Below are 27,651 nucleotides of genomic sequence, written 5' to 3'. Positions count from 1 at the left end.
GGTACTCAAGCATTTTTTTTCCTGTCACAATCTATCTAATGTACCTGGGGCAATGAGGGGATGAAGCCCAGGGTCACAAGGAGCAGCGCGGGATTTGAACCCACAACCTCAGGGTGCTGAGGCTGTAGCTTTAACCACTGTACAACACTAGAAATCAAAATGTAGTAACAGTGAGCCAAGTATAGAACAATGAAGCCATTGTGACATCACTGATGAAGTTGGCTCTTATTGCTGGAATGAGGCATTATGTATATTAGTATTTACTTTTGAGTTACAGTATTTATATTCCGCCTGTCAGAGTTACCTAAGCAGTTTACATAGCAGGTACTCAAGCACTTTTCCCTGTCTATCTAATGTACCTGGGGCAATGGGGGGGATTAAGTGACTTGCCCAGGGTGACAAGGAGCAGTGCGGGATTTGAACCCACAACCTCAGGGTGCTGAGGCTGGAGCTCCAACTCTCTAGCCCAGAGCCCTAGGACGTGTCCAGTTGGGATAAAAGCTGGATATTGTGTACGTTCAAGCTGGAGCCCGTTCTGAGCTCTTGGGAGACAACGGGATAGAAACCGACACCAGGAGGGCGGAAACGGCTCTTTTCCCGCGCTTCTTTAAAGGGGGGGGTCGACTTCTGTTTTCTTTAGCTCCCCCCATTCCTCCTCCTCTCTCACCTGCCCGGACGTGGCTCCCTCATTCGGCCCGAGACAGCTGCGACGTCAACCCAGCTCCCGAGACCGGTCCCCTCAGCCTCCTCCTCCTTCCCCGGAAGCACTATCCACGCCTCCGGAAGCGAAACCCGAGCACCTTCCGTCCCGAAGAGGACACGCAGGTCGAGCGCTTCTAGGTGTAAAGGTAGTAAAAAAAAAAAAAAAAGCCAAAGGGGGTACCGGCGAGAGGGGCCCGCTCAGGCTCCGGGGGGGGGGGGGGAGAGTGAGAGCTGCGAACCGGAAGTGCAAGCGTCGGCGCCTGCGCGACGGCAGCCTCTTCCGGGTGCCAAATGCCGTGGTCGCGAGCCAAGGTCCTGTCAGTTTGCGCTGGGAACGTGGACGCTGCCCCCAGCTCAGACACAGTGAGGATGGGAAAAGTGTCCCAGGGCGTCCAAAAGCTTCAGGAAATAGGGAACCTTGGAGCGAAAACTGGCCCTTAGGTGGGATCTGTTTGGAGAGGACCAGATAGTGAGTACAGTGGATGGGCCGCTTGGCCTTTATCTGCCATTATGTTTCTATAACCATAAAGCTCTATGAAATCACAATGCAGGTGTAAAGAGCCATAGCCTATAGGAAGAGGAAATGCAAATGTTAAGAGCCTTAGCCAATATGGAGAGGAGGAGATAGTGGATGCTGAGGATGGGCCATTTGGCCTTTATCTGCCATCATGTTTCTTTTTATTTTTATTTTTTTATCATTTTAATGCATCCTATACAAGATGTTTAAAGAAATACAGAAATATATTATTCTCTTAGTCATATTACATACCAAGAATTGAAATTTAAACATCCATATAAATCATATAATACAGTCCACAACTTAAGGAGAAGAGACAAGATGAAAGTAAAACCCCTCGGGAAAGGGGAATATACAAAGGAAACTAAAAACTTTAAGAAATAGAGCAGTCAGATCTTACCTATCCAAAATAACCTTAACCGCATTATTAACCTGTATCATTCGGACTGTGTAGAGATTCCTTTACCTTCAAGGAAAAAAACCTAATTGGGAAGGTTCGAAAAATATATATTTACTTCCTTGATAGGAAATAAAACATTTACAAGGAAATCGCAACTGAAAACTTGCCCCCAAAGCAATCACCTTTGATCTATGTAACAGAAATTCTTTCCTTCTGGACTGCGTCCACCTTGAAACATCAGGAAATATATATACCCTTTCCCCCAAATAGGAAATCTGCTTTAAATTGAAATATAATTTCAGCAACATCTCTTTTTCTTGAAGAAATACCAACGAGACCAATAAAGTTGCTCTTCCCTGAATTTCAATGTCAGAAGATTGCAGAATATCAGAAACATCTAATTGAACATTTTCATCTGCTGTAGCTTTTTCTTTCTGCACTTGTTTTATATAGTAAATTCTTTGTATCGGGGGAAGACTTACTTCAGGTACATTTAAGACATTCAACATAAAGTTCTTAAAAAGTTCTTTAGGAGACATAAACTTGGCAACTGGAAAATTAAGAATCCTCAAATTTAAATTTTTCTGCTGATTTTCCAGGTTTTCAATCTTCCTCAAAATCATCATTTTTTCTGTTGTTTGTTTGGTAATTAGATTCTTAGTCTCTGTTGTTGCTTTATCTAAGTTTTTTAATTCCACTTGGTGTTGCTGAGTAATAGTCTCTAAGGAGCTTATCCTGGAGGTAGAATTCTGGGTCATAGTAACAAAGTTAGAACATACCAGGTGAAGATTCTCAATTGCAGTCCAAATGGAGTCCAGAGTAACAGCCTGTGGTTTTACCAACGGTCCAAGGAGGGGGACACCAGCCGACCCAAGCACGGCTCCTGCTCCAGCGATGGAAGTACAGATACAATATGACTTCATATCTTCTAAAAATACTATTTACCATTGGTCTTTACGGTCTCTATCAAAAGGGAAAGCTATATCTTTTTTTTATAATATTCTAAGAGACCAATCCTTCACTTTCTCATATCATGCTATGAAACACTGGGATAATATAATAACCATTCCACTTTCTGACATTGACTGGGAACTCTTTTGGTCTTCAACAAATCGCCCACTTTTATCTTCTAGAGTTTCACAGTCAATGCTCTTTGTAATGTGGAATGCAATATGGACCCCATTTCGTATGTGGAAAGCCAAATTAAAACAAGATTCTATCTGCTGGAACTGTTTGAAAGAGGAAGGAACTCTTGATCATATGTTCTTCCAATGTACTCTGGTCCGTTATTTTTGGTCCAAAATCTGGAATACCATACAATCTATCACCAACTGCTCAGAAGAGATTTCTATGGACATTATAATCCTTCGATCTCAACACCCCTGTTTCGCGCAATCAAATTGTCCTCCTAAACTTATTGATACCATGTTTGTGACTGCTCTCATGCATATTCTGAAAAATTGGAAATCATCTTCGTTATTAGATTATACTTTTTGGTGGAACTCTCTATGTATGTACCACAGATTTGAATCATATGCATATGAAAATAAAATTTCACTCCATAAATCCATGAATTGGAAAAACAAAAAATCACCCTGGTCATTTTTAGATTCATATGTACATTCTACTATGTAGACACTCCTGTCTTCTCCTCTCTTTAAAAATTATATATATATATATTTTTTTTTCTTTCTCTCTTCTTTTTTCCTCTCTCTTTCAATTTTTACTTTGTCCTATTTCACTTTCTATTGTCATACATCACCACAAACAAATCCAAAAACAACTCTGAGCTTTTCTTAATAATATGGGCCTTTATAATTAACTGTATATTAATGCAAAATGTTATACTACTTTTATGTATTTGAATTGCTCCTTGTATTTTTTAAAATACTGAATAAAATTTATTGAACAAAAAAAAAAAAAAAAGGAAGTCTGGGCTCCTGCCACCTCCCCACCGCCGGTCACCGTCGGCTCCTCTCCCCCAGAACGCTGCCTCTCCAACGTCGAGGTCAGCGTGTCTGCTGCATGTTCCACTTCCGGGTCAACTTCGGAGAGAGAGCAAGCCTCACCCCACACTCCGGGGGAGCCCTCCCGCCAGCTCCGCTGCAGCGAAGATTCTCCGGGATTGGGAGGGGTATGCGGTCCTCGCGGGCTCAACGAGAGCGACATCTCGCCGTCCAAGCTATGGATTCCCGGTTCCACAGCAGCGGAAACGCCCGACATGGAAGAGGGGACTGTGAATGCTGTTATCACAATCTGCCTCGGCGTCGAGAAGCCCGGGGTAGGTGGAGGGATACCCCTCAGTTTCCCTCTTCTTTTAGGCATGAAATTGTCGTTTTTAAAAGTAGAATAAAGAAATTTTTCCTTTCAAGACGAGAGTGCTTCTCTCAGCGTCCTGCTCCTGACGCCATCTTGTCTCTGTTTAGCATTTTGGACACCCCATCATGTTTCTATAACCATAAAGTTCTATGACCTCACAATGCAGGTGTAAAGAGCCTTAGCCTATAGGAAGAGGAGATGCAAATGTTAAGAGCCTTAGCCAATATGGAGAGGAGGAGATAGTGAATACTGAGGATGGGCCATTTGGCCTTTATCTGCCATCATGTTTCTATAACCATAAAGTTCTATGACCTCACAATGCAGGTGTAAAGAGCCTTAGCCTATAGGAAGAGGAGATGCAAATGTTAAGAGCCTTAGCCAATAGGAAGAGGAGGAGATAGTGGATGCTGCGGATGGGCCAATTGGCCTTTATCTGCCATTATGTTTCTATAACCATAAAGCTCTATGACCTCACAATGCAGGTGTAAAGAGCCTTAGCCTATAGGAAGAGGAGATGCAAATGTTAAGAGCCTTAGCCAATAGGGAGAGGAGGAGCTAGTGGATTCTGCGGATGGGCCATTTGGCCTTTATCTGCCATCATGTTTCTTTGTTTTCATAACAATAATGCTCTATGACATCACAATGCAGATGTAAAGAGCCTTAGCCTTTAGAGCAGTGGTCTTCAAAGTCCCTCCTTGAGGGCCGCAATCCAGTCGGGTTTTCAGGATTTCCCAAATGAATATGCATGAGATCTATTGTGCATGCACTGCTTTCAGTGCATATTCATTAGGGAAATCCTGAAAATCCGACTGGATTGCGGCCCTCAAGGAGGGACTTTAAAGACCCATGCTTTAGAGAGAGGAGGACATAGTAGATGCAGCAGATGAGCAGCAACAACAAGAAAGATGCAAATGATTGCCCATCCTGAAGAGTGAGATTCGCCATCCCAATCAGTGAGAATTTCTAGCAGTGCATTGGGGTATAAAACTGGAAAGCTCTGTATATCTTGAAGTGTTGTTGAGGCTCTCAGGAAGCAACTCTAAGTCTTTTTTTTTTTTCAGTTGAAAGACACACTAGACAGGGGGGACAGTCATATATTATTGCAGAATTTGGATCTCTGCTTTTTGTACTTTATCAGAACCATTACAAATCTCCCTCAAGGGAAAAATAAACATGAGCTCTCTTCACAGGATCAGGATATCATAGTATCACGGGAGGGAAGGCGTGGCCTAGGGGATAGAGCTGCTGCCTCAGCATCCTGAGGGTGTGAGTTCAATCCCAGCCTGATCCTTGTGACTCTGGGCAAGTCACTTAATCCCTCCATTACCCCAGGTACCTAAGTTAGATTATCAGCCTGCAGAGACAGATAGAGAAAATAACTGAAGCTTATTAAACATTTAATATAACATTTAATAAATTGTCTAAGCGGTGTACAAAAGAAGAATATAAAATCATCAGGGTGACATGACTAAGACATGAACAATGACAAAATACCTAGATACATGAGGAAAAGGGGAGGGGGGTGGAGAAATACAATTTGCAGTAGGATAGTGAGAAAAAAGGACAATACAATGCAGTGTCAACCTGACAAGTACATTTGTGGTGGAAAGTGTAAGCCCACCAAAGCCCACTGTTCTGCCATATAGGTGACACCTGCAGGCAGAAGGGCCATTGGGGTGGTAGACAGGTGCAGGTTTAGGGGGAGTTTGGGAGGGATCACTATATAATGTACGAGTGTTATGGTGAGATGTATTGTGTACCTGGCACCTTTAATGTGAAGTACACAGCAGTGCCCCCCTAGGGTGCCATCCTGCTCTGACATGTGTGGCCAGTTCATTAAAAATGCTGGCATGCAGATGGATTGTTTTGTATGTTTTTAATTTGGACGGGGTTTTTTTTTTTTTTTTTTAATAATGGAAAAAAAATAGATGTCTAGGTGGGCCAGTTTTGAAAAAGAAAAGATAGATGTCTTGTGGGTTTGAAAATGGACATTTTGTTCACCCGATTTTTGGAAACCACCTAAACATTTATAGATAACCATAGAACAGAATATTTTCTTAGTACTAACACTGCTGTCCTTTCTTCTACAGCAATGTGATGTGCAAGCTTAAAGAGCACTTAATGTGCTCTTTCAAAATGAGGGCTTATCCTTCTGGAGCATCCGGATCTCTGAAAAGAGGAAGGATATGAGGACTCTAAGCGGCATATAACGTTGAGATCAGAACTTCATGAGAGGGGAAGATGACTGAAGTGGGGGAGTCTAGGGGAGGGTGCTCATCTTCGTTAAGGGACCAAGGGTCTGTTGTCTGAAGGCTGTCTCATATGGGGGAGGGGGATTGAATAGTGCTGGGGGAAGGTGGAGGCAGCTTATTTTTGCAGAGATCAAGGGAAGAATAAATTTTAAAAAACTCGCATGAAAAGGAGAGGTTGCTCTTGGTTTGATTGTAAATGGATTACGACGTCCCTGAAGGTACAGATTCTATCCCTTTAGTAACTTCTGAGTGAAAATGGCATTTTTCTTTCATTTAGGTTGCGTGCATATTATGGCGTCCAGTGCTGAACCTGCACCCGATGCCCAGGAGAGCGCCAGGAGCCTGACACTGGAGCGATGCCTTGAGGTTCTGCGTGATGCCAAAAATGACAGTGAACAGTTTGCTGCCCTTTTGCTGGTAAGAATCCCACATCATCTTTCAGCGATGCGTCTCAGGGCTAGAAAACAGCCTCTGCATATGGAGATTAACCCAATGTGTGCAGTCGTGTTTAGATTTTAACCAGCTCTACCCAAAATAAGAAGCCAGGGTTTTAAGTTCACATGTCGTAGCCTCAGTGATGTAATTCTGGCCCCCAAAAAGCTCCTGCCACTGCTGATATTCAGTGGCATTTAACTGGGTTAATGCCGCTGAATATTTGTGGTTAGTGCCTGCACCAAAACCAGCTAACCTTTTGGGCGTTCTGGGGCGGAGTTAGCCCTTACAAAGTTAAGTGCCGATATTCAGTCTTCAACCGCATAGGATAACCACTTAAATTGGGCCATCCTGCCTTTAAATAGTTCAGCTTCTGTGGTCGGGGGTTGAATATTGCACTTGCGTACACTTTAGCTGCCAACCTAAAAATGGATACTGTGGCTCGGCATGAAGTTACTAAGACTGGATTCTCAAAACTCACCATGCCTTTAACGATGGTAACCGGTTTAGCGTGCCAGTATTTTACCTCCCAATTCTCAGAATGGCTCACCTTGGTCTTTTCCGAGCTTCTTAGCAGCCTCCGACTCTGCCATGCAAATGTAGTACAATGAGGTCATTAATATTAAAACGAGTACTCCAAGCGATTCTCTGTCATTGCCGGGTGTTCTCCAAATGAAGCTCTGAGTATAATGACCCAAAATTACCGACTGGTCCAGGGGTATCAGTGCTGTAAAAAGTGTGTCTCGGGTGTGTGTATTGAAGGTGCATCTTATGCATGCACTTGCTGAAAGCTGACGATTGACCCTTCCAACCCGTTTCCTTCCCCTCTGCACGCCTATGACATGTGCCCATATTGCACTATAATAAGGCACACCTATGATATGTAAGAACATAAGAATTGCCGCTGCTGGGTCAGACCAGTGGTCCATCGTGCTCAGCAGTCCGCTCCTGCGGCGGCCTTTAGGTCAAAGATCAGTGCCCTAACTGAGACTAGCCGCACCTGCCTACGTTCTGGTTCAGCAGGAACTTCTCTAACTTTGTCTTAAATCCGTGGAGGGTGTTTTCCCCTATAACAGCCTCCAGAAGAGCATTCCAGTTTTCCACCACTCTCCAGCTGAAGAAGAATTTCCTTACGTTTGTACGGAATCTATCCCCTTTTAACTTTAGAGAGTGCCCTTTCGTTCTACCTTGGAGAGGGTGAACAACCTGTCTTTATCTACTAAGTCTATTCCCTTTATTATCTTGAATGTTTCGATCATGTCCCCTCTCAGTCTCCTCTTTTCAAGGGAGAAGAGGCCTAGTTTCTCTAATCTCTCACTGTACGGCAACGCCTCCAGCCCCTTAACCATTTTAGTCGCTCTTCCTGGCACATTTACACCTCTTTCTGTGGACTTTTCTGTGTATGTGCCGATCGCTATCACCAGCGACTGATCTCATGGAAATTAGATGACCCTTCGCGAACCTCATTTGCATGCGAGGTTCTTTGAGCATCCCTCGTCTTTTCTGAATCATTAGATTTATGGCCACTACAGTGATCCTTCGGATTTTACCGGTAAGCTTTGAGAATCCAGCCTTAGGTAGTCCATTTAAAACAATTTGGAGAAAATATTTTTCGCTCAACTCATAATTCTGGAATTTGTTTCTGGAGGATGTAGTAAAAGCAGTTAACATAGCAGGTTTTTTAATAAAAAGTTTTGGACAGATTTCCTAGGGGTTAAATCCATAAACTGTTGTTAGAGGAGGGTCGAGGAAAGCTACCACCTCATGAAATCTTGCTATTTCTGGCTTGACTACTCTTGAAAACAAGATGCTGGGCAAGATGGACTTTTGGTCTGACCCCGTATAGCAGTTCTTTTGTGGTCTTATTGCAGGTGAGTTCATTCGGGGTGAACCTCAGATATGTTATAGTATCTTAATTTAGTCAACACAGGAGAGGGAATCCAAAGCACAAAGTCGCAAAAGAAAACCAAAGCCTTCAAGATGAGGTTAGCAAGCAGATCTTTATTGTGAAACCCGACATGGGCCGTGTTTCAGCATAAACACCTGTGTTAGAGGTCATAGAAACATAGAAGATGATGGCAGAAAAGGGCTACAGCCCATCAAGTCTGCCCACTCTGCTTACCCACCCCCTGTCTATGCCCTAATGACCCAATTTCCTTATCTTGACCCTCGTAGGGATCCCACATGGGTATCCCATTTATTCTTAAAGTCTGGCACGCTGTCTGCCTCGATCACCTGCACTGGAAGCTTGTTCAAATGATCAACCACTCTCTCTGTGAAGAAATACTTTCTGGTGTCGCCATGAAATTTTCCGCCCCTGAGTTTGAGCGGGTGCCCTCTTGTGTCATATATGATCCATTTGATAAATGAATGCTATCCAGCGTGGAACTGCAATAATTTAGCAGCATTTCAGAAGTTCCGCTTTTCTTCTTTTTTTTTAAATTCTTTATTCATTTTTAAACTTTCATCAAGTGTACAAAATTTATAATAAACACTTAATTAGACCACTTGAACATCTTATCAGTGTATCTTATAAATATAAATGCAACCCTCCCCCCACCCTCCCTCTAAGCCCATTATTCATTATAAGATCATAAACCCTCCAATTAAAACCCTCCCCCACCCAACATTAAGTGGTGTATAATTAATAGAAAAATGGCATTTAATCATGACAAAAAGATGTTAATGGCTCCCATATTTTTATAAAATTTTTATACTTTCCATTCTGTACCGCCAGTGATCTTTCCATTCTATACAGGTGACATAACGAATTCCACCAGAAATTAAAATTAAGCCTATTGTGGTCTTTCCAGTTATTAGTAATATGTTGGATGGCAACTCCTGTCATGATCAATAAAAGTTTATTGTTACACGATGATATCTGACTCTTTTCTCATAGACATTCCAAATATCACAGTATCATAAGATAACGCTACATGGTTTTCCAATAAACAATTTATTTGATCCCAGATTGAATTCCAAAAGGCTAAGATATGGGGACAGTAATACAAAAGATGATCCAAAGTCCCTACATCCAGATTACAATGCCAGCATCTATTAGACAAGGAACTATTTAATTTTTGTAATCTAACTGGGGTCCAAAAAGCTCTATGTAACAGAAAAAAACAAGTTTGCCTCATAGACGCTGACATTGTACATCTCATTCTCCAAGACCAAATTTGTGGCCATTGAGATGCTGAAATCTGATGCTTAATCTCAATGCTCCAAATATCCCTAAGACCATTTTTAGGCTTTTTTTTAACCAAATCACTAATAGTTTTATACCACTGCGCGGCCTGGTGACCCAGAAAGTCCGCCTGAAAACATAAAAATTCCATACTGTACTGAGTATTAAGAGTTTTCCATTCAGGGAATCCTGCCTGAATGGCCTGCTTCAATTGCAGCCAACGAAAGCTTTTCTTCAAGCTTTGAACTTTGTTGCTTGTGTGAATGGAATATTTTGATGAGCTGTTCTGTTTTTTAGCAGGTTTTTCATGCCAGCATCTTCCTTTACAGGTAACGAAGGCAGTTCGAGCCAGTGATGTTGATGCTAAAACTCGACGTAGGATTTTCAATGCAGTTGGCTTCACGTTTCCTAACCGTCTCCTTGTTTCTCAAGAGACCCCAGCTGGTTGCTCAGAGCACATCTATCGTGCCCTTGGTTTGACTTTGCTGGCTTGTTTTTGCACAGATCCTGACTTAGCGGGTCACCCTCAAGTCTTTAATAAAATTCAAATACTTAATGAAACCATTGTTTCTGATTGTGAGGTTAATAACCTGCCGCTTTCGTCCATGATTGATGATGCTTACCAGTGTCTGAATGGTGTTCTGGCTACATCAAAAGGTCCCACGCAGTTGGTGCGTAACGGAACATTACCATGCTTGAGCAAGGTCTACCTGCACCATAGCTATGGCTGGCATCAAGCCATGGACCTTCTTGCAAGATTGTTAACCACAGCTGGAGATAAATGCTGGAAGAAGTGCAAATCTGATTTAGTGAAGGTACTGAGCAGACTCAGCAAGGACTTCCAAAAGGCAGAAGATGCGAGTAAATTTAAACTATGTGAGATCTTGCCTCGCTTTCTGCCTCCTTCACCTCTTCTGATGGAATCCTGGGGTGTGGAGTGTCTGAAGAGCATTTACCAAGGACTGGCAAGCATTTTAAGCAGCAAACTGAGCGAATCTCAGCGAAACCCTGCCTTTCAGCTTGCTGGCTGTCTTGCCAATGACTACAATGCTGATTGGATCCTGGCAGAGAGCAGGGTGAAGGGCAGCAAATTTCTGGCGCTGCTGGTAAATCTGACCTGTGTGGAGGTACGGCTGTCTCTGGAAGAACCTGACCCAAGCTATGCGGATTCCAGGCAGGAACTGATCACTGCATGCTATGCTGCCATGGAGCTTGGGCTCCAAGAGTGCACCAGGGAAGAGACCTTGTTAATGGAAGCCCAGAAACTGCAGCTGATAGCCATCCTGCAAGAGGCCTGTGGGGCCATTATGTACTATCTGAACCAGGTAAAGGGAGCAAGAGGCAGGCACTGAGGTACTGCAGCTTAATGACCTCCATTTATGCATACACCATTCTAGACTTGGCTCTTCTCCAAAACGTAACCCGTCCCCTCCCTATTATTATCACACCTAACCTCTCTCTTACTTACTTTTATAAACCCACTGGAGTTCCGCTGCTTCCTAACCATGTAAACCGTGTCGAGCTCCACCTGTTGGAGATGATGCGGTATATAAACCCAAGATTTAGATTAGATTAGATTAGATTAGATCGCTTGAATCCTGAAGAGTGTCAGGGGGATGTTTATTTGGGTAAATTCATGTAAACCGTTCTGAGCTCCCTTGGAGAACAGTATAGAAAATTGAATAAATAAATAATCAGCTCAGCGGGATTTAAAAAAGGTTTGGATAATTTCCTAAAAGAGAAGTCCATAGGGATTCAAACAGGGATTGGACAGATTCCTGAGGGAAAAGGGGATCGTGGGGTACTGAGGGAGGTGCTGGGGTGTTGCATAAGTATAGACAGCTCACCAGGTCGTGCAGGTGCAAGGCCGGAGGGTTAGGACATTGATGGGAAGATAGGACTTCGATGAGAAACCTAGGGGGCAAGAGGGCCCCTTCTGGTGATTAAGGCAGGTCATGACCTGTTGGGCCGCCGCGGGGGCGGACTGCTGGGCGGGATGGACCTCTGGTCTGACCCGGCAGAGGCACTGCTTATGTTCTTATGTTCATTATTGAGATGGATTGGGGAAATCCACTGCTTATTCTTAGGAGAAGCAGCATAAAATCTGTTTTGCTACTTGGGATCTAGCTGGGGACTTGGGACCTGGGTTGGCCACTGTTGGAAACAGGACACTGGGCTTGAGGGAACCTTCGTCTGTCCCAGGTTAGCAATTCTTACGTTCTTATATTCTTATTTGAGCCAAGTAAAGAACAATCAAGCCATTGTGACATCACTGCTGAGGTTGGCTCTTAGGCATTGGCGGAATGAGGCATTATGACATCATAATCTCAGCTCTGGAATGTTGCTACTCTTTGGCTTTCTGCCAGGTATTTGGGACCTGGGTTGGCTACTGTTGGAAACAGGATCCTGGGCTTGATGGACCTTCAGTCTGTCCCAATATGGCAGTATGGCAATTCTTAAGTCAAGGGCTTAACTCCCTTAGGCGTCCTATTAGTTTTTAAAAGGAAGGGGCCTATTTAGTTGGCCATATTTCACCGTTAACTCGGGTGAATGAGCCAGCCAGCATTCAGGGGCTGATTCTGGAAGGGGTGCCTGCCGCCTTTCAATCACTGACAGGCACCGCTTCCAGAATCGCGGATCAACAAGATCCTAGGCGCCAGAAATGTAGACCAGGGTTTCACAGGCCTACATTTTTGGTGCCTAGGATCGCATCAGAATTGCGGCCAGCGGCGCATAATGACGCTGAAGTCCGGCACCGCCCCTAACCAGACCCCCTTTCGGGCTTCTGCATCACTATGCACCACTAGCCGCCAGTCGGAGAGACCACTAGGAGGTAGTTGTTTTTTTTAAAAATCACTTTTTAATTGGTTTTAAACAGCACAGACAATTACAATGTTGTTTATCACCAATTAAAACAATTAGGCGGCCTGATGAGAATCAACCCCCTCGTTTCTGTGGGGATCTCAGTTGCAGCTTTATCAATGCCTCAGTAGCCTGTCAAGAATCCTTGTCCGCTCTCATTCTGTTCTTTTTTCCCCGCTTCTTTAGGTGGGGTGGCAGAGGATGGAGGACCCCTTTACTTTTGCTTCAGTGCGACTCCTCAGCGCTTGGCTGGCCGAGGAAACTTCAGCACTCAAGCAGGAAGTCTGCGAACTCCTCCCGTTTCTCATCCAGTATGCACGGACCCGTTTCAAGTTGGGGGCCGCTTGCCGGGATCTCCCTCGCCAGGTGGCAAAGCTTGCGCTCTGCAGCAGCACCTGGGGCTCACTTTGGCCTGGAGATGCTCTCAGGTACCCAAATTAAGTTTCTTAAAAGCAGATCAAGCTAGCGTGACAGTTCTTGAATCTAATGAGTGTTGTATTTTTTTTCTCCTGTCCATTTTTTGGTTCTACTTCAGTCATATCTGGCGCAGTAAGCGTTTTTCCCCTGTTCAGTATTTCTTGAGCATGCTAAATCTGGTCTTTGTGATAGCAGTTCTGAGCCGGGAGCCATACACTAGGGCTTTTTCAGGAACTCTGCAATCATGGAACCCAAATCCAGTCACTAGATGTCAATCATGGTTACGACTATTCCTGTACCTTGGGGAGGGGAGTGGGATGTTACTGCCTTGACAGCATCCCAGCTCAGCTGACCTGGTGCAGGGACATTCCTCGTGGTAAAACGCAACACTTAGCCGCCAAAGTGACAGAGTCAGCCTGGTCATTGAGAATTTTAAGATACATTTGTAGTCCTGCAGTCTGAGGTCCCTCAAAAGTGTGTGGATTACTCTGTGAGTAGACTTGGAGTGCAATATGTCATAGGAGGGTCAGAGGCACCATTTTGAACTTGGAGGGTGTCATTAGTCATAGGGTTTTAAGAGACAGCAGGCCTGAGGCCAGGACCCATGAGGTTCCTGGCTACAGGAAATTTTCATTGAAGAGCTTGGGATACTCTCTCTCTTTTGTAAATACATTTTTTTAAATTGCTGCTCCTACTGGATGTGCTAGCAACTACCTGCGGATTTGCTGGGCAGACTAGATGAACTGTCTGTTAGGTCTTTGTCTGCTGTAATTTACGATTCTACTATGCTGGAATCCTGGCAGAGGCTTTTGTAATAATCAGGGGGAATTGAGCGCTCACATCCTTTCTCAATACCCTGTGTAAAATAGGCTTTAAAAATAGTTCTGGGGCACCAGTGATGCACCTGGGTTTGGTTCTTTACACTCAGACTTGACCTCCACCATGCTGACGTCGCACCTATCCAGAAATCCAGCAGCTGGTACTTGAAATGCTGGAGTGCTTTTGATTCTTGGCCCCCTTTTCAAGATGCCTGCAGTCTAGGAGAATTACCCTCTCCTATCAGCCAAGCCAGCCATGCAGAGTGTCAGCTCCCATGGCAGTTCCTGCTGAGCCCTTCTCTCTCTCTCCAATATACGCCCAGCTCTGGGATACCAGACTTTTACATATCTAATTCTTCTTTTTTTGTAAATCTTTATTAATTTTAAAATATAAATAGTGCAATACAATGAATTTTAATATAAACAAATCAAGAAACGCACTTTAAATATGCAAATAATTCAAAAAACACTCATTCCTTAGCATAGCAGCAGATGAATCCAGAGACAAGTGGGAATAGCTCACATCGACCAGCAGGTGGAGATAGAGAAACTGATTAACCGTTGGCTTTATAGCCTGGTATTCCTCCTGTCCATTCAGTTTGCTCTATCTCCCAGCAGGGGTTGGAGCTATTCCAATAGCTCCTGGATTCTGGCTGTGGCTGGAATTTCGAATTCTCCTGTTGAGGTTTCTCTTCAGTGAACTCACAATTGATTCTATTTCTCCTGTTGAGATTTTTTCTCTTCAGTGAGACAGGGGTGTCCGGCTGTACGGTGCCGGCTTTAGAGGTTACACTTGGGCCCTCCCTTGTCCCTGCCTCACCCTCCCTCCTCTGATAGAGGGTCTATCTGGGTCTCTCGTTTTTCTTCTTTCCTTAAAAAAAAAAAAAACAACAAAAAAACCCACAAGAAAAGAGACTGCGGTGGCTTTCCATGCTTCAGTACTCTCAGGGGTGCTCAAGCTGTTCCTGCCGAGGTCTGGCAACCTTGTCTGCTGGGTTGTGAGTATGGCAATGGCAGGGTATAATTTCTGGTTGTTGGTTGTCTCCTTTATTTACAGCCGCTGAGCTTTGGTGAGTGGTTCGTTGGTGCGGCTCATCTCTTGGTTTTTGCCTATGTTTGAGTGCACTGAACCCCTGCGTTGGGCTCAGTTGGAGTAGCTGCTGCCTTCCCGCGCACAGGAGACGCATGGTGGTTTCCTGTGTGGGCGGGGGGGGAGTGCCCTCGCATATACACCATGGTTTGCTGAGGCTGCCCGTCGATCGGCAGGGGCCGCGGCTGTGGTCAGGGTTCTAAAGGGGTGAGAGCCCGGGCCTTTTCCATGGACTGTTGGATCACATGGGTGCTCCGATGCTGGCAGACGCGCTGAGGCGTTCTCGTGGTCTGTTTCGGCGGTTTTTTTTGTGGTTTCTCTCTTCGCCTTCCTTGGCTCTCGGGGTTTCCCTCCCAGTCGCAAGAGGCCGGCAAAACGGGCGAACGTTGTTGTCTGGCCGGCGGAGCAAGTCACATTGTGGCTTCAGTTTTCCGCTTGCCGCGGCGGTGTTTGCTTCTTCGACTGAGAGCCGTGGTCTTTTCTGAGCAAAGACTGACGCTCCTGCACTGGGGGGGGGAGGGCGCCGCGGCGTTCAGTAGTTCTCTGGGAGCCGGCTGAGTTGGGCTCAACCGTCGCTACGCTGCGGCGGTAGTTGCGGGCGGTTTTACCGGCCTGCATGTTTTTTTGGGGGGGCCCAGTGTGGGGGCTCTGATTTGTAGAACAGGCTCATAGCCTAATGGTTAGTACAGCAACCTGAGAGCCATAGGAGCCAAGTTCAATGCTAGCTGCAGCTTCCTTTGACTCTGGGCAAGTCACTTTACTCTCCATTGCCCCAGGTACAAAATACATAACTGTATATAATATGTAAACTGCTGTAATTGCAACCACAGAAAGATGGTTATCAAATCCTATCCCCTTAAAAAAAAAAAAAAAAAACAACTCTAGCACAGCCATAGTCTGTTCACCACCATATGAGAGCTACTAATACCAAGCGTGCTATGACACTGCTTTAAATCTGAGTTGTGGCTTTTCTGGTTAGAGCAGCTGCCTCGTCACCCTGAGGGTATGAGTTCAGTTCCCATTGCAGCTTCGGGTGCATCGGGACTTGTTAATTAACCAGAAAAAGCTGTTAAATCCATTTATATGGAATTGGAATATGTTCAACACCTTACGAGGTTTTGCCGCGCTTGCGTTATACCCTAGGGGACTCTCTGCAGCCCCATTTGCTTGCGGTTTGACTCTATACTTCTCCCGATTTCGGCTGCCCTCCGTACTGAGTTGGATGAAGCCGTGTCACACTGTGTTGGGTTCAGGCGCAGGAGAGTGTCCAGATTTTTCGCTTTGACTATCTCTCGAAGTCTCCCATGGGTGACACTGTGTAATTTGGCAATTTTTTACATTGATACTGCCCTGACTGTGTCTGGGGACGCTATTTCCGATTTCCTTCGAGCATACTTCTCTTTTTCTGTAGAGCGTTCCTAGGACTACGTCCAGGGTGTCCCATCGTTGGCCTTCCCTGGGCCACTTTGAACTACACGCCCGCTGGCAGCTCTTTCAGCTGTCTCACGGACAGGATTCGGTCATATGGGCAGGTCACAACGCATTTGTCTAATTCCTGTTAAATTGCTATGGTTGTTCTGAGGGCGGTAGATGCAGCATCTTAATTGCATCTCTTGCGTATTCCCTCTATGGGCATCCGGCTTGTCGCTCCCGTTGCATAGAGTTAATCCTGTTTTCAGGGGTTACTTTACGAACCTTGAATTTTTTTCTAAGAGAATTTAATTTCTTCTTCCTGTTCCTGCAGTGATCGTACTGCTGTTTACTGGCCTCTTGCGCTTCATTCTGAAGGGGTCTTGACTTCTCCCATGGCCTCATACAGCTTTCATTTGAGGGAGTAGTCACTATGCTATCGGATCAGGGAGAGGTGAGGTTGGTCCCTTTTGCATTCTCCTCAGGTTCCAGTTAATTCTTGGAGTCTCTCTGTTTGCTGTTTTCCTTGCACGGGTTTGTGGTCTTCAGGACGGTGCTTGTAGTTCTTGGGGTACCACTGAATGTATGGGGGGCCAAGACTGGGGCATTGGGCAGGCCCATTCTAACCGATCAAGAGCCTTCTCTGCATCTAAGGACACAGAGAAGGACGGGTCATGTAAGTCCTTTGTTAGATATAACATGTGAAAAGCCTATCTAGTATTATTGGAAGAGTGCCTCTGAGCAACAAAACCATTTGATGCATACCAATTATATAAAGAAGAGCCTTTGCCACACATAAGGCCAAGAGATTAGCAGGCTGCATCCCATTCTGCGGCCTAGTTCTCGGGGTCACACATTTCTGCTCGCATCCTGGAAGGGGATCTTCATAGTCTCTTTGGACTTGGACTCGGCACTAGGTTGGCCTGCCTCCCTTGGAGTGGCGCTTTTGGATTGGGCGCATACCCTGAAATTCACAGGCATTTTAGAATCTGTGAACGTTAGACAGTTGTTGCGCTGCCAGGAGATATATCCATATTACTGACTCACTAGGAGCTTCGGCTCGCTTTCCCTTCGGCTGCTTCAGCTGTCATTTTAGTGTCAGTGGTTCCCAGTATCTCAGGACTACATTTATTAGTATGATCCTCCTGCACCGCTCTGAGTGATTTGATGGCTCAGTGTGATTTCTCTTTTCGAGACATGACTCGGTCTTTACTGGACTTGTTCATGTCCACTGACCTTTCTAGGCGGTCGGTTTGGGGGGGGGGCTCGCTGGCTTCCTTCCTCAGATCCTGGTGTCTGGTCTTCAGGGGCACCTCTGTCCTTGGTCATTCTTCTGCTCTTGAGCATGGTCAGGCTGCCTGTCTGGAGCTGCTAATTATTCTTCTGGAATGCCACTGAGGTTCCTTTTGGTCAGTATGAGGATGGGAGTGTTTCTCTACAGCTTGGGCAGTAGGTGTTGTTTTCGGTTGGAAGGTGAAGTTATTCTGCTTCACTGGGTGTACGCTCATCTTCATCTTCTGTTGGTAAATCCTTTTATGGATCAGGATATGAGTTTAGACAGACTTGATCTTCACGGACTCTCAGCATGGCACATTTCTCGTCTGTTTCATTTTCTGCAGTCTGGATATTGAGAATTGTGGCTCGGGCGTTCTAACTCTTTTTATAAACATGAGATCTCCTGAGCCTATCCTCATGGCTCGTCTCTCAATTCTAGACTTCCTAGCTTTCTCAGCGGGCCTAGGAAGTGTGCGTTAGAGGGGGTTGCTGTGTGGAGACTTTTCGCCTCTGCATTCTCTTTTTCAGTGTTTTCCGCTGGCTGATGTCAGCTTGGTTCTGCCATCTCGAGCTCACTTTCCGAGCACTGTATTTGCGGAAGCTCTGGCTTGGCGGCGCCGTCCTTCCTTACGGTGTTGATGGGTTTCTCGCCAGCCGGATGACGAAGTTCCTGGTATCTCGGGCTTGGCTCGCCTAGGGTCCGATCTCCTGGAATTTTTTATGTACCTCCTTAGTTGTACGACCTTGCTTTTTGGAGAGGTCGTGACTGACGTGTAAAAGTGGTGAAAAGCAGATTGTTTCTTCTTTAGTCCAGGTGTTAAGGAAGTCTTCTCCTGTGGCTTCTGCTTCCGTTTGGATGTTTTTCCTTTCTGGGGTACTTCTTAGCGTCTGCACCACGCCAGAATTCCTTTTTGGGCACGAGTGTATGGCCGAGCGCTTAGCGTGTAATTTCCTTTTACTTCTAGGGCCAGGCTTGGCTTGTTACGTGGGCTTGTTACGTGGGCTCGGTATTTTGCTCATCGCGTAAGGTCAGCTTCATTTCATCCTGGTCTTTTGGCTCGCCGAGGGGCTGTGCCGTTGCTCATGTTGCTTCTCGTAGCCATGGTTTCAGTTCTGCAGTTTTCTTTTTGGGTGCAGGCTGTTTTCAGCGGGGATTCCTATTTCTGATTTCCGTTATATAGGGTGTCAGTTCGGATGGTACCACTATTCCTTCTGTAGGGGAGTCATCCTTTCTTTCTGTCACACTTAGTTTTCCTTCCCGCTACCTAGGAGGTAACCTGGGGAGCAGTGTTATTCTTCACTGCATTTTTTGATCAGTAAGTAGCTTTCTCCGCGGGCTCGGTTTCTGATAACTTTTAGTTATCTATTTCTCCTTTTTTGTAGTATTCCAGGGACGCCTTCAATGTATGGCGACATCCGCAGCCTCCATCACGCTATGGGTACAGAAGGACATTCTTTATGCCTGCTGGCTGGCAGGGAAGCGGTTGGCGAAAGATCTGCATGACCATTCCGCTGGAGCAAGGTCTACCTCTTCAGCTCGGCCCGGAGGTTTTTATCTTGGGGGAGATTTGTCTCACGACTATTTGGTCTACCGAACGTGCTTTCTCTACGCATTGCTGCTTGGATGTGGGGGCGCCTGCAATAGTGGCATTTTGGGCTTCGGTGGTTGCGGAGGCGGCGTTTGCTTCCCACCCGGATTAAGGTTTGCTTTGCTACATCCCACTTGTCTCTGGATTCATCTGCTGCTATGCTAAGGAAGGTAAAATTATGTTCTTACCTGTTAATTTTCTTTCCTTTAGTAGCAGCAGATGAATCCAGAGCCCCACCCCTTCTGTGGCTATCTGTTTGTGTCTTATGTGGCATTTTCAGTTCGGTTCTTGTCGGTGGTTGGATTCGTGAGTTTCTGGTTTAAACATTCGCTACTGGAAAGAAGTTTTTTTGATGCTCATTATCCTATCTCGGGATGCTTGGGCAAGGAGCATAACTGAATGGACAGGAGGAATACCAGGCTATAAAGCCAACGGTTAATCAGTTTCTCTATCTCCACCTGCTGGTCGATGTGAGCTATTCCCACTTGTCTCTGGATTCATCTGCTGCTACTAAAGGAAAGAAAATTAACAGGTAAGAACATAATTTTACCTTTTCTCCCGCCCTCCCACCCTTTTTTTTTTTTTTTAATTATTTATTTTAGAAATTTTTGCATTATTTAACAAGCATATCATCTTGTACAGAAAGTGCAATTAAGAAAACATAATATTAAACACAACATTAAAAATACTTTCTATCCAAAAAAGAAGAAATAACTCTCAACTTAATCGCACACTAGTCCTCAAAATTAGGATCCAAGACTTAAGAAACGGAGTGATTTAAAGATACAAAATAACAACTAAAGGAAATCACATTATCTGATACTGAAAAGGAGCTAATTATTCCTTGGACGCTGATTTTCCTTCATTCCCAAGGCGCTTCGTGGAGAGGAAGGCTGTCAAATGAACTGGTTCAAAGAACACATATTTCAAAGTATGATACCTTACTACACATTTACAAGGATATCTAAGGAAAAATAAACCCCCAATCTGGGTCACACCAGGTTTCAACATTAGAAATTCCCTTCTTCTCTTTTGAGTCTCCTTAGAGACATCCGGAAAAATTTGAATATGAAAACCCAGGAAGTCTGTGGTTCTATTTTTAAAGAAAAGTTTAAGGATCCAGTCTTTATCTGGAGCCAGAACTACAGTCAGTAGGAGAGTGGCTGGAATAGCCACTTCTCTGTCCGACTGCTCTAATAAAGCAGATACATCCATAGAACTTTCCTGGAATTTTCCAATTACGTCTTTCTTCTGAGCATCCTGAGTCTTTATAGGTAAATAATATACTCTTATCAATGGAGGTAATGAATTCTCAGGAATTTTTAATATTTCCAGAAAGTAACGCTTTATCATGTCTCTTGGGGAAATTGAAGAGACCTTTGGAAAATTAATTAAACGCAAATTATTAATCCGGGAATTGTTTTCAAGTGCTTCCAATTTTCTCCTCATTATCAAGTTATCTTTTACCAATAAGTCATGATTACTTTTTATCATTTTTATGTCCTTCTTATCTTCTTGGGTATCAGATTTCAATATTTCTATGTCTTCTTTCAAATTCTTAATAACTTCTTTCTGGTCTTTAAGTTCTTTATCTAAGTTTTTAATTTGAGGAGTCAGAGAATTACCCAAAGCCACAACTAACTCCCAGAGCGAGTCTAAAGTGACTTCTGGGGGTTTAACTGGAACAAAAGGAATTGTTAGTGTAGGCAAAGATAGTTCAGATGTCTGGTCTACCTCTTCAGTGCCCTGTTCCTCCATAGCACGAGTTGTCCCAGTCGCTGGTTTCTCCAAAGGGAGCAAGTCCCTCTGAGTTGTCTCCTGCTGCAAGCCCTCCGACGTGCTGGCCTCTCGAGGGGAGAACACACTCTCGTCTGATGTGCTCTCCTCTCGCGGTGAGCTAGCTCCCAGCGGCAATGGCTGGAGGGGAGGCGTCCTAACGTCGGGGCTCAGAGTCACGTCTAGCCCATGGGATGTCGTCGAAGCACTCCTCTCTGCCGACACTTCCATCGGGCGATTCCCCGAACCGACTTGCTCGTTTTGAAGGCGTCTGAAGATGTCTTCAATTGTAGGAACCGTGGGTCCTGAGCGCTGGGAGGCACCACCAACACTCTTGCCCCTTCTTTTCGGCCGCCCTCCCACCCTTAACTAATAAAAGTAGATATACAATAAATAAAATAGGAATAACAAACAATAATACATTTCCCACCATCCTCCCTTCCACCCTGGATGTGTAAGGAGGTCAGATAAAAAGAAAAGGTACATGACATCTATTGTGACTCAATAAATGATGCCAATGGGCTCCACACCATGTTAAATACTTTACTATAACCTAAAATTTCAGCGTTCATTCTTTCGTATTTATAACTAGAATACAAGTTTGCCCACCAGAAAGTATAATTAAGTCGATCATAACATTTCCAATTGCGTGTTATCATTTGAATGGCTACTCTCGTCATTATAATAAAAATCAGCTTTTATAACGATCCAAAGAAGGTTTAACATGTAATAAAGTACCACAAATTATAGCTTCATAATTTAGTGGTATTGATGACCCAAGTACAACATTAATTTGTCCCCATATCGACTTCCAAAAATTAAGTATCAATGGGCAATAATACAACAAATGATCCAAAGTCCCTATATCAATTTGACAGTGCCAGCATCTATTAGATTTAGAACTGTCTAACTTTTGCAAACGAACTGGGGTCCAAAAAATCCTATGCAACAAGAAAAACCAAGTTTGTCTCATAGATGCTGACGCTGTACATTTCAACCTCCAAGTCCAAATTTGTGGCCATCGAGATGCAGAAATATACTGTTTTATCTCGATGCTCCAAATGTCTCTAAGACTATTTTTTGGTTTCTTATTCAAAAATTAATTTATACCACCGGGCGGCCTGATGTCCTAATAAATCTGTCTGGAAGCATAAGATCTGCAAGCTATAATAAGATTTTAAGTTTTTCCATTTAGGGAACCCACTCTGAATGGCCTGCTTCAACTGCAACCACCTATAATTTTGAGATTTTAAAATACCAAATGACTGTTGCAGTCGTGAAAAATCAAGCAGCCTCCCATTAGACATAACACCATCTAATTCTTCCATATCTAACTCTTAATTCTTCTTAACCCCAGTATACAGGTAACAAAGGCAGGATACACCTACTCACAGTAGCTCCCTTCATCAAAACACTCTCAATACAGTTCAAATCAGGAACACAGACTCAAAAAACTTAAGAACATAAGACTAACCTTACTGGGTCAAACCAGTGTTTCATCTAGCCCAGTATCCCATCTTCATGGAGGCCAATCCAAGTCCAAGTACCTGGCAAAAAACCAAATAGTAGCAGCATTCCATGCCACCAATCCAGGGCAAGGAATGGCTTCCCTCATGTCTGTCTCAACAGCAGACCAGGGACTTTTCCTCCAGGAATTTGTTCAAATCTCTTAAAACCACTGGTCTGACCCAGCAGCGGCAATTCTTATATTCTTACATTAACCTCTCTCATGGTAATTATAGAGGGAGATTTTGGGGCTCTGCTAGATGAATTTATTTAAAATTTGTGTATGCTGTCGATGCCTGTAGCCTTTCTCCCATTATGTGACTATGGAAACATGGCATTTAAGAGATTTAATTAAGGGGAGGAAGGCAGAATTGTAGAGTGCCATATATTGGAAATTGGTCAGATAACCACATCTTTTTCTGACAGATTTTTACTACCTGCTCTGTGCCATTTGACAGCCGAGGAGAGGCCGCGGAGGATCCTGATTGCAGAAGGTGCCCCCGCCCTGCTCTTTGAGTACTTCCAGCATCTGTGGGACATGTTTGCTTTGGATGAGCAGAGCAGTGAGGAGGTCAGCCTGCAGACTGCCTGTGGAATTTTTCTGAACCTGGTCGTGACAGCACCAGACCTAATCAGGTGAGCAAATTATAGATTAGGGCTGGAAGGGACCTTGAAAGGTCCAGGGAAGAGGTGTCTAAAATGCCTAACCTACTAATACCCTTTTTCTGTGGTCCCAGCCTCCCACAGAACGGATACCCTTTTTCTGTGGTCCCAGCCTCCCACTCTGAATTGTCCTAAATCCAGTCTCCCAGCAAGCTTTGATGTCTGCTGCTTCTGAGTGGGCTGCGAGATGATAGTGACTTTACAGCTGGTACCCATCCGTTGGGAACTGTAGCTACTGGATGGTCTATCTGACCCCATTCACTATTTAGGGGATTGAGAAAGCTACTTCAAGCACTTTCCCCGTCTGTCCCGGTGGGCTCACAATCTATCTAATGTACCTGGAGCAATGGGGGGGGGGATTAAATCACAAGGAGCAGCGTGGGTTTGAACCCTCAACTTCAGGGTGCCAAGGCTGTAGCTTTAACCACTGCACCACTCTAGAAATCAAAATGTAGTGAAAATGAGCCAAGTCTAGGACAATCAAGCCATTGTGACATCACTGATGAGGTTGGCTCTTATTGGTGGAATGAGGCATTATGACATCAGGGAAAGGGATTGGGACTTGTAGACCCCCACACTCAAAGCGGTTTACATACATGTACTTCAAGCATTTTTCCCTGTCTGTCCCATGTACCTGGGGCAATGGGGGGATTAAGTGACTTGCCCAGGCTCACAAGGAGCAGCGTGGGTTTAAATCCTCAACCTCAGGGTGCTGAGGCTGTAGCTCTAACCACTACGCCACGCTCTCCTCATGAAGTGGATTTCCACAAGCTGTGGGGTGTGATCTTCCCAGGACTGCATAAACAGCTGTACAAGCAATTCATGTTGGATCTTGCCTGATTGATGTCTCTACCTCTAGGCAGGAGCTTTGCTTCTCTTCTCTGATGACCCTGCTGCTGACATCCCTTCCAACGCTGCTTCAGAAGAAGGAGCATCTTGTCCTAACAGCAAACGTAGCCACACTGGGCTTAATGATGGCCAGGCTGCTTTCCAACTCTCAAGGTATACCTTAGCTGTCCTGATGCGGTTTTTAAATCCAAATCCTCATCCATATTGTTCTGAAGCCAACGGCTTTCTCTCACTGGCTTTTCTTTTTAAGCAATAGATCTTGACGTGCCAGATTGGGCAGCTATGGTCCTTGAGGACCACAACCCAGGCAGGATTTCAAGATTTCCACAGTGACTATACACGAGATTGATTTTCACCCGCTGCTTCCGCTTGTGAAATCTCGAAAACTTGCCTGGGTTATGGCCTTCGAGGACTCTGGTTGTCCACCCCTGCTCTAGTGGCTGGATCTTTGACCAGGTCTCTTGTTTCCTGCTAAAACGGTGTACAGAGACAGATTCCAAGTGTGCAAGGAGGAGATGCGCCGGCTGACTGCTCACGACGAGAGGCTCGTCTTGTGGGCCGTCAGTCGGTGCTGACAACTCTCCTCCTCTCCCTCACTGGCAAAGGGACAGGTGCAGGGTCCAGCTGGAGGGCCTCCGTGAATGCATGACATCATCGCTTCAACGTCCGTGCACTTCCGGGTGCCTTCCGGCCGTGCCACCGGGTTTAGTGTGTCCCGGTGCCGAAACGTTTGCGCTAAAAGCTCAGCTTCCATCAGAGCTCCAGGTACCAGAAGATACAGCTCCCAGGAGATCTTACTTCCTCCTCGGAACAATACATTGCCCTGCCTCTGTCCAGAAGTACTCTACACATAGGATAAGAGATGGCGCATCAGCTCACCCTGCATTCTGATTAGCTGATGCTTCTGCATTTTTCCGGTCTACTGGAAACCTGGACTGTTATTGCATTAAGGAGATAGCTTTTTCAAACTGTGTCAGAGGCTTTTCCAACAGCTGATTTCCTGAGCACACTTAGCATCTAAGGCTTCTGCTTCCTGCATTGTGGTAAGGCTTTACAGCTGGTGTATGGCAATTGCCAAAAATAAGGTGCCGTAACTGTTGGGGATGTCATTCAGCTAGTGTGGAGAAGATTTATGACCACCTCTGTGTTACCAGTAAGGAAAGTCCCCCCATCCATTTCACACTCCCTTGTGTGTTACATTAATTCCAGCATTAAATGTGTTCTCATTACCAGTCTGTTCCCATGTTGAACAGCGTCGTAAACAGGTCCCAAAGTATCCTTTCTGTTTAGAGTGCGCTCTCCACACCAACAATATTAACTTTTCTTTTTTGCTGTTTTTGGCTATATTCTTTCTTAGATCTTGGCGATGCTGCTGTGGTGAAGGCGTTTTTTAGGGCTGCCATCCTCTTTCTGCGTCAGGCCCATGTCAGTGAAATGAACCGTGGTTCAGAGAAGCTCACCATTGCTGTTTCTGGCTCCTACAAAGCTGCCTGGGGTGATATTTCTGAACTGTGGTTTCTGGGCATGCAGGCATTTGCAAGCTGTGTGCCTCTTCTGACCTGGCTGCCTCAAGAAGTCTTAGAGAGCCGCTGGATACAGGACATCTTGGAGCTCCTCGGGTCTGTTTCTCCAGCTTCGGTTGATCTTGAGCTGGTCAGCGCATTCCAGGGCATCCTTAAGGAGCAAGCAGAGAAGAGCCCGGCGTGCAAAGAGCTCATTCTGTCCCAGGGTGGGGCAGAAAAATCAAACTTGTATGGGATGGCAGCCCTGGAGCAGTGTCTGTCTGAGGATAAGCCGTGTTGACATAACTCCTCTGACATCAGGATGTTTAGTTTAACTTCAGCTCTTTAACCGTGGACCCACGTGAAGTCCATTAGGGCAAGAAAGACAGCAGTCAGGTCACTTCTACTGGAAAAATGCTCCTGCTTGGTGCTGAAGTTATTTTTATCTGCAAATGAACCTGCTAAGCCTGAGCAATCTGTTCAGAGAAACGAAGGCTAGGTGGTGAACAGTCTCTCATTTGTTAGGCCTTTCTACAGAGAAGTGACTTTCATTCTTTTACAGTTTTTCTTAGTAAAAGTGAGAGATTCTGTCATCAGGTTTTGTTCAGGTAATAACTCCACAGATCTGCCAATGTATGTCAGTCCTGGCCTGCAGTGCCTTTGTTCTCACCTCATTCCTGCTCTGTACCATCCCTTTTAGTTCCAACAGTGAATGGACACCCCCCCCAGTTCTGCCAATAGACCTCATTCCTGCTCTGCAGCACCTATTGCTGTTTCAGACTGATATTCTCTCACCCTGCTGTGCCCTGCACCACCCTCTCCTAGTCCAGTACTGAGTCCCTCGCATCAGTGGCGTGGGCAACATCACAAACTTGCTGCCCGCATCGTGCCTACTCTCCCTCTGACGTCACTTCATAGGTACGGGATCCGGAAGTGACGTCGGAGACAGCCAACACCGATGCAGGCAGAAAGTTCGTGATACTGCTCGCACCGGGAAAATGAAGGGAAGGGGCACACGGGCATGGCAGGGGGGATCGGGAAGGAGCTGGGGGGGGGCAGAGTGGAGGACGGGTGCCAGCTCCCCTTACCACGCTCTACCAGTGCATCTTATTCCAGTACTGAGAATCTCATGTGCACCTCATTTCTGATCCTGCTGCACCCCTATTTCTATTACAGAGACCCTTCCACATAGCTCTGCCAATGCCTCCCCCTCAATCTTCTTACTGGGACAGGAGGTTTCTTTTTCTGAGCTGTGGGGGTACAGCGCTCACCTTTCTGACATGTAGGAATAAAAGGACTTTTCTTTCCAGTGCTTCTTCTGTCATTTTGTTTAATAAACGCCCACTTGATTACAAGAATAGTCTGTGTTGTTCGTTTAGGTCCCGGAACAGGTTTTGCTGCTGCTTTCAACATCCAAGTCTTGGGAGATCAGGGCTGTGGAGAGAACTTGCCAAGTTTTCTACAATTTCTGGGTGAATCAGGTGAAGCTGATTGGATACTGACGCAGAGGGTCTGACTCTTTCCTTTCCTCTTCCGGAGTCTGTTATAGGGGAAAACACCCTCCAGGGTTTCAAGACAAAGTTGGACAAGTTCCTGCTAAACTGAAACGTACGCAGGTGAGGCTGGGCTCATTTAGAGCACCGGTCTTTGACTTGAGGGTCGCCACGTGAGCGGACTGCTGGGCAGGATGGACCACTGGTCTGACCAAGCAGCGGCATTTCTTATGTTCTCGCCCCCCCCTTCTCTCCTTAGTCAATTGCAGGAAGATTTCTGAACTGAGCATGTGCTCGCTTTCTGTTGATGAATGGCACTGTGGGCGCATTAGAGCTCCTGCCTTTTTTAACTTGTATTGTAAGGCGTGTTACTTCAGGTAATTACACTGTAAAAGGCCAGGACAGACTACATAGAACATGTGACTTTAGAAAATGAACCTTTGAAGCCATTCAGTTACTTGGTTTTCCTGTTGCCCTTGTGGGCAATAAAGAGTGGTACACGTCCACTAAACCTCATTCTTGCCTCCACAAATGGCTCTTAATGGCTATCTCGGAGAACATTCTCTAATTTGTACAGCGCTGCGCATGCCTT

At 45.2% G+C, this 27,651-nt stretch overlaps 2 protein-coding genes across 5 annotated transcripts in view; one reads left to right on the top strand and one right to left on the bottom strand.

Annotated features, from left to right (window-relative positions):
* The window catches only part of KIAA0319L (KIAA0319 like), a 93,364-nt gene extending 92,533 nt beyond the window's left edge, over positions 1-831 (bottom strand). Inside the window, exon 1 of one of the 3 annotated variants that reach the window (XM_033954131.1) lies at positions 668-831. The gene's annotated coding sequence lies outside the window, so the exon portion shown is untranslated. The remainder of the gene's footprint in view (positions 1-667) is intronic. The other 2 variants (XM_033954132.1, XM_033954130.1) reach the window with 2 other exon arrangements.
* Positions 658-27,186, top strand: NCDN (neurochondrin). Of its 2 annotated transcripts, none has more exons than XM_033954135.1 (7): positions 658-848; positions 6,468-6,607; positions 10,139-11,134; positions 12,858-13,099; positions 22,979-23,188; positions 24,075-24,217; positions 25,422-27,186. In XM_033954135.1, exons 2-7 carry the CDS (start codon positions 6,482-6,484, stop codon positions 25,865-25,867), a joined length of 2,163 nt encoding a protein of 720 aa, XP_033810026.1. In that variant the 5' UTR covers positions 658-848; positions 6,468-6,481; the 3' UTR covers positions 25,868-27,186. The 2 variants fall into 2 exon arrangements, with proteins under 2 accessions (XP_033810026.1, XP_033810025.1); XM_033954134.1 differs by lacking the exon at positions 658-848 and adding an exon at positions 924-1,171.
* Positions 27,187-27,651: the final 465 nt, after the last annotated feature.

Source organism: Geotrypetes seraphini, chromosome 8 (assembly GCF_902459505.1).
Source record: "Geotrypetes seraphini chromosome 8, aGeoSer1.1, whole genome shotgun sequence".
Classification (NCBI taxonomy): Eukaryota; Metazoa; Chordata; class Amphibia; order Gymnophiona; family Dermophiidae; genus Geotrypetes; species Geotrypetes seraphini.
Note: the sequence above shows the minus strand (reverse complement) of the source record. Positions and strands in the feature narration are given on the sequence as shown.

Excerpts from the sequence above, each read along its gene's own strand:
- NCDN (XM_033954135.1), top strand. The coding sequence starts at position 6,482 with ATGGCGTCCAGTGCTGAACCTGCACCCGATGCCCAGGAGAGCGCCAGG. Across the intron at positions 11,135-12,857 it reads TTATGTACTATCTGAACCAG|GTGGGGTGGCAGAGGATGGA; the intron begins GTAAAGGGAGCA and ends CCGCTTCTTTAG. Across the intron at positions 23,189-24,074 it reads ACAGCACCAGACCTAATCAG|GCAGGAGCTTTGCTTCTCTT; the intron begins GTGAGCAAATTA and ends CTCTACCTCTAG.